This window comes from Corvus hawaiiensis, chromosome 8 (assembly GCF_020740725.1).
Source record: "Corvus hawaiiensis isolate bCorHaw1 chromosome 8, bCorHaw1.pri.cur, whole genome shotgun sequence".
NCBI lineage: Eukaryota > Metazoa > Chordata > Aves > Passeriformes > Corvidae > Corvus > Corvus hawaiiensis.
Window position 1 is genome coordinate 18,110,314 of NC_063220.1, and position 10,682 is coordinate 18,120,995.

Consider the following 10,682-nt stretch of genomic DNA (forward strand, 5'->3'; position numbering starts at 1 on the left):
CATTCAGCTTTCTCAGTAGTTAGCTTCACTCACATGAATTCCAAATGAATGTACATGGGAATCCTCTGTCTAGACTTTACTCTTCAGAACTGAAATGCCCTCTTGGAAAATTCAGATGAACAAAAAGCTCTAAATAATGAAATGCCCACACTTACTGAATGCCTTTTTTTAGTCCGTTTTGCCACGTGGACACAAAGTATCTGCTGTTTTTTGGCTTGCATCTCTCTGGCATACTTCTATTTGAAGAACACTGACTGCATCAAGAAATTGGACTCTTAACAGTCAGGACAGCCATCAGAAATTAATTCCTTTCCAGAACAGTGCAATGGACCTTGAACTTTAAGCAGTTGTCTTTTCTCTTTTCCTGTGTTTTCTTGCCTGCAAATAAAAACTTCGTTTTTGACCACTGGATTTAAAAATAGTTTCCCTGCTTAATGTCAGCAGAGCCAACAGCATGATAAAAACTATTTGAGAGAACTGATTTCCAGTTTTGTTTAGGGATGTATTTTCTGTACAGAGTAAAACAGCTTTTGCTCTAGGCACTATGTAGTACAAACATGGCACAGAAGCAGTTTTACCAATCCTAGAAGACTTGTTGCAACTTTGTTCTCCTACAGATTTTTCCTTTTGGTCCTCTGCAGGTGGGCTCTTTTCTTCTCAGCCACAAGTCTGATTTCCCTTTTCAGTGGCTGTCATCCAGTCATTGCCATCAGACTGAGCTACTCTGCTGCTTTTAACTCCTCCAATCAACTGAACCCATAAAATGTTGTCATTTTTACAAGCTTTTGTTTTTCTTTCAGGAGCTTTCTGATTGTTTTATTGTAACATATGTAAGCTTTTCAATTTTAATGGACAAGAAAGTTCTAGCTGTGAAGTTATTTATTGCTCAGTTAAGAGATGCCTCATAGGACATCTCAGGATGGTGGTTACCTGTTGTGTTATGGGGTTGTTGCAAAATAATAAATCCCTGTGTTTAACAATTTACTTGCTTGTTTGAAAGTTACTAACTCTAGATGGTCTTTTGGAAACTAACATCATCTTCCCACTGCTTAATTGTCCTGCAGGGTAATGTTTGTGCTTATAGTTTTCTGTTTAAGTACTGTACTCAGTACTTAAACATAGCTAGACATTGTTTCATGTACAAAGTACTTGTTTTTTTCTTTTTTAGACAAATCTTCAAACAGTTTTTAACAAACAGAGTGCTGAAAGACCCTAAGCAGAATCGCTTCTTCAAATCCAATGACCTTTATGAACTATTTACTCTGAACAGCCCAGATGTATCTCAGGGGACAGAAACAAGTGCAATTTTTGCAGGTACATGTCTTTTTTTCTATTTGTTTGGAAGAAAAAATGTCTTAAGTTTTTGCTAAATGGATACTTATTTCATTCATCCCTCAGGTACTGGTTCAGATGTTCAAGTCCCAAAGCCACCTGATAATGGCACTTCTAAACATGATCTCCATCTTGCAGAAAGCAGCTCGCACAAGAAGATAAAGTCCTCCAATTCCTATTCCACCACACACATGAAAGATTCTTCTTCTAAAGCAATAGACACAAGTGAGGAAACCAAGGGAAATTTGGAAGCCTCTGACCAAAATAGCTACACAAAAGATAATGCACAAGCTGGTACTGATGTAAATTCGTTCAATAAAAGCCAGGAGGAATGCTTGGAAGGTGATGACAAATGCACGTCCCACTCGATGCCATGCAATGCAGGGTCTTCAGAGAATGCCAAGTGTGTGACTGCTGTGGTGGCTGGTGAAGGACATGGAGCAGATGCCAGGGCAGATCTTACCCTTTCTTGTGGTGCAGCTGGCTCTTGGGAAAAGCAGGAGGCTAAAACGGAAGATGGGCAATTTGATAATAATCATTCTAAGTGTATCTCAAAAACAAAGCACAGGGTGGATATGCTGTCACATGAGAGCCACAAAGATAAGTCTAAGAAGAAGCATCACAAAGATGCCAAATTTGAAGGAAAGCGCATTCCTCATCTAGTGAAACAAAAGCAGTATAGAAGGGAGAACAGTGAAGAAGAGCAAGACTCAAAGAAAAATGATGACTATGTCTTGCAGAAACTTTTCAAAAAATCAGGTAACAGCTGTTGTTTGGCTGCTGACTAAACAGAGGTAGTTAGAACCTATGCAAATGAGGGAAAGCGCAGATCTGTTACTCTGATGGTTAGAGCTAAAATACAAAACACGTTTGTTCTGTTACTGTAGTGAAACCTTAAAATGTTGATTATTCAAATGCTCCAGTTAGGAATTTGCTAATTACCTTAGCACAAACTGTTCAGAGAGACCTGCACTTCTGGATATAGAAGTATATGCTGTGTTCTCCTGGCTATTTCCAGGATGTAATCAACCTTCATTTACACAAGTGTTTCACTTCTGTCAGTCCTGTCCATAACAATGGAAATTATCAATTTACCCACATAATTGCCAGGTCTGTTGTGAATAATGACCTCATCAGCACACCAGAAGTGATTTGCTGTCAGATTGATTACTTAACTGATAAAGAAGGGGGTTCTCTCATTAGAAATTACTGTACTGATGTGCTTGATATAATCACTCTGAAGAAGGAAAAATGCAATTTTGGCATTCACTTAAGAAGTGAGTGATTTTCACATAGCTTAAGAGATGTCCTCCTTCACCTTTTGTATCTTCTGGTTTTAGGGGTACACAGTGTTATGAAGCATGATGCCATTATGGATGCTTCCAGTGCAGATCATGTGCTGGAGGAAGCAGAAGCAAGCAGAGTGGCCCAGGATGCCTTGAGAGCCTTAAGACTCTCTCGTCAGCAATGTTTAGGAGCTGCTTCTGGTGTGCCAACCTGGACAGGAACAAGTGGTCTCTCAGGTGCACCATCAGGAGTAAAGTGAGTTCAGTTCTCACTCTGCTTTCCCAAAAACAGAGGAATTACTTAGAATATTAAAGATTTACATTTTTTGCCTTGGTGTTTGCAGTAACATGCATCAAAGTCATGTTCATGTTTTATATTTAATATAGACATGAAAGCATATTACAAGCGTAGGTAGTCCGTTCTGAAGTACAAAGAAAGCATTATTGTTGCACAGTAGAAGAGAGAGCACAGCAGAGGGCTCTTGAGAACCCTAAAACACAAACCCAGTCTGCCTTTGAAAAAACTATCCTAGTGATTTTGAGAAGGATGTTTTATGGAGTTAATTTTTTCATGGGTTTTTAGGAGTCGGTTCGGTCAAAAAAGAAACTCCATGCTGCTTTCTTCACTTTCCACTTGTGCATCACCTGCAAAGAAGCACAAGGTAAGAAACACAAGATAATGTTTCTGTTTTAAATAGCTGGTATATGTGAAGTGTTATGATTTATGCAATAAATTTGACTTATATTATAGATGTCTCATATACATTTGTTGTATGATTATTATTCTAGAATTTTTTGTTACCTGTGAATTTGATTTTTTGTTTTGATGAAGTCTAATTAGATACAGCAGTCACAAATTTCACCATGGTTTGGGTATCTGTCTCAAGACCAGCAATGCTTTTCTTTTATTTCCCAAGTTCTAAAGTTAAGACCGGAATACATCACCTCTTTATTGTATATTTCAGATGACCAAGTTCTACATGATCATGTTTGTTATTTAAGTCTAAACAACAGACAGATTTTGTTAAATGGATTCTGTGGGTCTCAAAATCCAACTTTCCTCATAGTCTGTATGTTTATTTGCAGGATGCAGATACAATAAAGAAGCAAACTATAAAGAAGTGTAGTTCCAGTGAGCACTTTAATGGAAAATCTGGAGAATCGTCATCAAGTGCTCTGGACTCTTCATCTTTATTAGCTCGTATGAGGGCAAGAAACCACCTTGTTTTACCACAGCAGACGAGGAATGAGGGTGATGAGAATCATCACCCAGCACCAGCCCCAGTCCAGGGTTCAACAGAATACGATGAGCTGCTCGTAGATCTACGGAACTTCCTGGCGTTCCAGGGCCGTGTGGACGGCGAGGCCAGCACTCGGGAGCTGCTGCAGGAATTTGAGTCCAAACTGCCTGCAGAGCACTCCTGTGTCTTCAGAGAACTGCTCCGCAATATCTGCACCTTCCATAGGAGCCCAAATGGGGAAGGGGTCTGGAGGCTAAAGCCGGAATTCCGATGACCCTTGACCAGCAAAGGCACCTCTGTCCACTTGACCACCATTCTCCACTCAAAGGAGGAACATTGTTTGACTTTTTAAATTTTTAAGTATTTTGTATTTCTGAATTAATTAATGCCTTGAACAGTCAGTGGTGCAGGACTTGTTGCAAGCTTAAAGCTAACTTATTTTCTGATTTACACTATTTATATGAAAGTGCCATCTACCTCATAGATGAAACAATACAAAATATCAGCACCTTTTCTTTAAAAGAAATCTTAATATAAATGGGATGAAGAACATATACTGACCTTGTATTATAATAAGAACCATGCATGTTGCCATGGGTTGTAAGACTTGATTTCTGTGAAATTCCAGGAAACTGCTTCCTTGATTTCCTGTTTGTTACTTGAATGGTCATAGGGCACACAGTGTGCCATCAAAAAAAAAAAAAAAAAAAAAAAAAAAAAAAAAAAAGGGTGGGCCAGGGGGGGAGATGATAGTAGTCAACATGAGAGATTCACTTGTACTGACAAGTGCATCAGAATAATTTTATGTAACTTTCATCAGTAGTGAGAATTTTGTTTTCGTCTTTAACTAACTTGGGAAATAATTCTACTGCCATGGAGGTTTAATCTCAAAAAATGGAAAGTGTGGCAGGATATTGAGTTAACTGACAATTGATAGTTATGGAAAACTTACTAAATTCCAGAACACCCATTAACACCATAATGAGCAATCCAGTTACAGTCCTATACACCACTGGCAAGTGCTTGCTACAGTATTTCTTAACACTGAGGTGACAGTAACTGTTATGTTTGTCACAGGTTTGGACTTACAACTGAAATCTCATTAAATGTTTATGTGTTTCACTGTGATTTATGTCCAAAACTTTCCAGTTACCTCCTAGCACTTAAAATTTTATACCTTAACATAGACTGGGGTGTTAGCTGGTCAGAGGGGGAAGGGTGTCAGTGTATTTTACTCACCATAATCACCTTTGGGCATAGTTGGAGCATATATGGAAGTTACACCTCATTCATCTTTATAGGTAGGGAAAACTTAAAGCTTCGTGACGGTTGGGAAGTTCTAAGCAAATCCAAGTACAACACTGAGTCTGTCTTCAAGGTATTCGTGTGCTACACAAGGAAATTTTAAGGTGGAAAATGTGGACAGATTTTGAGAAAACCATATGGTTGCAGCAACTGCAATTAAATTACTGTATGGCTTAAACTAGGAATAGTTAAATGTGCCTAATGTCCTTCCTAGCCCCAAGCTATGGAAAGCTGAGCTACTTTTAGCTTTTTTTGTTCACTCTGAAATTATCTTGTTTACTTTAAGGGGAAGTACAAATATTCAAAGATGAATGGTAAAGCAAGAATATAAAATTACTTTCTTTTTGTAAAAAAAAAAGGCAACTTCAAGACCCTTATGGCTTTTACCCTTGTTTTTACTCAGTGATAAAGGATCTGTAGAGATTTGCAAGGAGTGGTGCTTCACTGTTTCAGTAACTGGTCAATTGGCTTTTCAGGGACTGGAATTGGACAGGGCAGGCAATCCAAGAATGTTTGTTTTCCTAACAGCATTTGAAGATGGGACTTCTCCTGACATCTCTTTCTCTGATCCCATTTATATTCACTTACATTCCCTTTTTCAAGAGAAAGATGAAACAAGGAACTTGGGCTGCAATTGCTGTTGATATGACTTGAAATGGATCAGAAAAAGAGTAAAAACAAACCAGTTTTGCTGTCTTCTTCAAAGCTATAGGGAATTTGAATTGGTTTGGGTGTCATGTCCTCATGCATCTCTACTTATCCCAGCAACAAACCAGGAATTCAGCAGTCGGCAAAGCTGCTGTTGTCACCTTATCTGTTAGTTTTGGTGTCTTGTTTTGTTTCTACTCCCAGTTTTAAAGACATAATTCCTGTATACTAAGGAGAGTTTGCAGCTTCTCAATCTGTTAATGTAAATAGATTTGCATGTACTTTTTATAAATCCTTGGCTTTTATGGACTTATTAAAAAAGGAAAAACGAAAGTGTGTTCTAGAAGTCATTGGGCACTGGGGAGAGTGGGCAGGGAGCACCTTCTCCATTATCTGTGCACTGACCAAATGATTCATATTATCTTTAATTGTATTTCTATTTTTCATACAATTTCAAACCATGCATCCTAACAGCTAGCTTTTTTCCAGTACCTGTGTTTGTTGAAAATGTTTAAGGACTGAACTAGTATTAATGTAATACTCAAAAAGTATTTGTAAGTAGTTAATCACAAAACCATATGTGATTAAAGATTTACAGGCTGATTTATACGTACGTTTTTCTAGAATATAATATAGCTACTATACATTTTAATGTAGAAGAGCTATTTCAGAATACTTCTACTTTTGTCCCATAAAGCATTATCTGATTTTTGTTTGTTTAGCTTTCTCTATGTAAAGTGAATTCCTTTGATATCTTCACAGAATATCTGAAGCAATTCCTGACTAACAATATTGCATAGTCAAACAAATCCTGTATTTTAGCTGTCTCAATTTCCAAGTAGTTAATGCTGTAGTTGGTAGTTGCTACTTTATTTGTGCATGATTCCAAAAATCACTCATGTGGAGTGCTAATGTTCTTATATTTTGTTTTCTTACCTCAGTAAAAAGGAGATAAAGAAAAATCAAAATACAGATGTTAATTTAGGAATCAAGCTGGGAAAAAACATTAAATCTTACTAAGGAAAGACATGTCAGCCTGGAACAGTGATTATAAAGTTTAAATTAAAACAAGCATACTACAGGGAACTACTGAAAATTTCTTTCCTGTAAAGATGCTAAAAGCTGAGCACCATGCAACTGTGGGATGTGGCTACCATCCACACAGCTGAGCAGGCAAATGCAGTTGAATAAAAATTTAGAAAGCTAAATAGCAGAAATTTTGATTGCTCTGTAAGCAGTTGTGTGAACTGTGTACCCTATTTGGGTAAAACGTGTTGCATTGATACTTTAACAGCAGAAGTTAAAACATCATTAATTGTTCCTTCTGGTTTCAAACCGTGTTTGTAAAGGGGGAGGTAAAAAAACCCCTCTTGTTTATTAGGATGTTTTCCCTTTTCCCCCCATCCAATCCTCCTTTTACAGTATTCCAGGTGCTTACTCTCCTGTGTTCACCCTTTTGCTGAAGATGTGTAGCCAACCAACATATCTCTGGTATAGAACTAAATAGAGAAAAAAGGCTCAGCTGAAGGCTGTAGGCCTTTGACTTTTCTGGACTATAATGACCCACCACAAAGGAAATGTAAGATGCTGAATTGATAGATTGATTAGAAATGGTGATTAAAAATGGGATTTTTAAATGCCTAACTTCTCTCTGTGGCTCAGGCTCTTCGCAAAGGGCTGCACCATGTAGAGAATTGAGTCTGTTGCAGATAATAAATGTCATCCTCTCAAATAAAGCTGTAAAGAAGTGGGTTTTTACATCTGCAAGTTTTAGCTTCGGATGACAGTCACTTGTGGTACTCAAGTCATAAGGCCAACTTTGCTTTTGATTCCAAGATTACTAAACTTGGCCAATTTTACTGTCTTCTACTAGTGCCTCTAGTAGAATTCTCTGCCTTTCAAGAAGCTATAATAGTAGGGACAAACTTGATATTTTATTTTCTTTTTCTCCCATTCTACAATGATTTTATCCTTAAAATAAAGAACTGGGTAGATGAATAATTAAACTGGTGGGATAATATCTAACTTGGATTATTTTTGCATACTGCTGTGATTCATACGTAAAATTCAGTAATTACAGTTCAAGCAGTTTTCTCTCTTGAAGGGAGGAGGTGTTAAGGAACAGTGGAACAGCTGTATTGCAGTGATTCAGCAAGGAAGAATGATTCAATGTCTCTTGTGCTGCCGGTGGCTGTGCTTTCTCAAATGATACATAAAGATGGTGCAAAATGTAAATATGAAGAGACCCTATAGCAACTTTATCCAAATTTGGCTTATTTCCAGTGTATGGGCTAAGAAAGTACTGAATTTCTTCCTGATTTTTCCTCATATTTTATGTTCGGTAACACAGTCACTGAGATGATTTAAAATGTGGAGTAATCTACCTGCTTGCTCTTTTAGGAGCAGGGGTGTCTGGAATATCCTGCTATACATCTCTGGGTAATTTGGATGCAGCACTCTAATTCCTGCATTGGTTTCTCCATCTGATGGATACAGTCTTAAGAGGGAAGCAATAGATCTTTCTGGTCCTTCAAAAATGCTTCAGGAAATGATAGTATAGTACAAAGAACTCCTGGTTGGAAAAACAGGTAATATGGCATTTTATTGTCTAGATCTTTAATTCAGCAACTCTAATTTACACAAAACTATCATAGAATATTGCTGAGAGTCCAGTTTTTGAAGGGCTTGCATAGGGCACATGTCTAGGAGTCAGGATGTGCTGGCAAGTCTGCACTAGGGAGTTTATGTCCTCTGGGAAAGGTATTTATATATTAGATACATGGTAAAAACACTCTCTGCTACTTAGGGCCATTTATAATGTCCATGTTCCAACATTCAGGCTAAATGCTGAATATACTAAATGCTTACTAACTCAGTGGCTCTTTCCATCTACCCAGCCCTCACGGGATTGCTATTCTAGGCTCTGGGGTGATGTCACCACTCCTACTTGACACAGTATTGCTGATGTGGTACAGTCCTGCGCCTTCAGCAGAGACTTAGAAGATGAAGCTTTCCTTAGTAATTCTTAACTTACTCTGGTGGCTGTGGTTTTTCTGCCTCTGCTACTACTAAAAGTAAAGAGGAGTCTGACATCTTTCATGCAAGGGCCATTCCTCTTTTCCTTCTTAAATGCGCCTAAGCTGCTATGGAAGTGAGTGAAACACTTCATGTTCTTGTTCCCTGCCTGAAAAACCCAGAGAAGACTGCAGAGCATCGTTGTTTCATTCACAGAGCAGAAAAGTGATCTTTTCCCCAGAAAGAATAGATCTGTTGTGAGTCACTAAATCAGGAACTACAGAACCAGCACAGAAAACATAGGAAGTGTCAGGCAGCTGTGTTGAGAAAGAAGCAACTTCCAGCCTGCTCTATCCCCTGGCTCTTACTGTCCATGCTAATATGACACAAATGAGAGAAGGGAGAGTGTGTTCTGAGCTGAGCTCTTCCTTTTGCAACGGCAGGGCTGGACGTGCCCTTCAGTCCAAACTTGATAAAGTTCTGAAATGCACAGTGAAGGCTCCAAGTTTGCTCTGCCCACTAATGATACCATGCAAGAACCCTGCTTTTTCAATCTCTCTATCCTATATTCACCACAATGGCATCAAAGATGATGTGGCAGGCCATATAATAAATACCACCATTCTTACCCATAAGCTATACCTGAAAGCCAGATGATTGTGAACTCTTCAGACCCAACAAGCTGTTTATCCAGTCTTTTGAGAGAGAAGGGAAAGCAATGCCAATGCTGAGCTCTAGAGAATCCACGTAAAATTTTAAGTTAACTTTATCTATCATAGCTCCCTACAGATTCCCAGCTTTTCCTGGGCTCCCAAAGCCACACTGCTCACAACATGTAAGTTGAGAGAACCTATTTTTATTGTACAGAACAGGGAGGTTGAAGCCTTGCACTAATTGCAAACCAGGACTTAGAATCATCAGAGGAACCATGACCAACTCCTGCATAAGGCTTACATAAGTGGTGAGTCATGCAGTCTTACAAAAGAATGGGGAGAGAGGCTTTCATTATGTTGTTTGCCTAATCAGAAATATGAAAATAAAAGAACACAGCACTCAGTGGGTTACGTTTGGCTAACTGTAGGCTGGAATTTCTGCAGTTGCACTACGATAGAGGCATTTCGTTGTTTGTGGTCCCAGCTTATATTAAACAGAGAGGATTTTTTTCATAAATCTTTGCCTCTGGGGCAGAGTTAAGGTTCTTTGGGAACCCTAGCTATGTGTTCCCAGACATTAATGTCTGGAAGCAGCACCATGAGAGTAAAATGAAGGTATATGTCTAGGGAGGATACTGGGAGTAAATGAAGAGACCCAAGGGCAGGATAGGGTTTGTGAGGATAAGCATGTGAAGAAGCAGTGGAGTGGAAGCAAAGCTTTTTAGGTTAACTGAGAAACAGTCTGGTGATGATTTCTTGTACCTTACTGGTCTCTTTCCAAGCTCTCAGGCAGGTAGCTGAATGGGTATTATTTTATCCAGCACTGTTAATAGGCATGAGCTGAGATACCTGCAGCACTTAGAAGACAACTCGAGAGTGTTGAGGATCAAAGTTGGCTGAAGGTTTATGTGCAGCAACAGTGCTCTTTACACTGGTCTGATAACCCATCACTGCTTCTCATTTTTCCTCCACTAGTCTCCTGCACTTCATGCTGCAAACTAGATCAGCACATTTGTCTCATGGCGAAAAAATGAACCAAAATACAGCATTAATAACTCCTTTTTCCTTTCAAACGTGGCTACAATAGCTGAGGGCTGGAATGAGTGACGGTGGGAAGGAGTCAGAGACTGAAGAGATGCATGGCCAAGTGCCAAGGAACTTCAGCCTTAGAGCAGCAAAAGGTGGGTGCTTCCTGTGTCAGA

General features: G+C 38.8%; 1 protein-coding gene across 3 annotated transcripts in view; it reads left to right on the top strand.

Annotated features, from left to right (window-relative positions):
* ERCC6 (ERCC excision repair 6, chromatin remodeling factor) overlaps positions 1-6,888 on the top strand; it is a 45,946-nt gene extending 39,058 nt beyond the window's left edge. For all 3 annotated transcript variants that reach the window (XM_048311396.1, XM_048311397.1, XM_048311395.1), the window contains 5 exons: positions 1,169-1,314; positions 1,399-2,091; positions 2,673-2,874; positions 3,202-3,280; positions 3,705-6,888. In XM_048311396.1, coding sequence (XP_048167353.1) covers positions 1,169-1,314; positions 1,399-2,091; positions 2,673-2,874; positions 3,202-3,280; positions 3,705-4,133 — 1,549 coding nt within the window. In that variant the 3' untranslated portion in view covers positions 4,134-6,888. The remainder of the gene's footprint in view (positions 1-1,168; positions 1,315-1,398; positions 2,092-2,672; positions 2,875-3,201; positions 3,281-3,704) is intronic.
* The last annotated feature ends 3,794 nt before the right edge of the window (positions 6,889-10,682 follow it).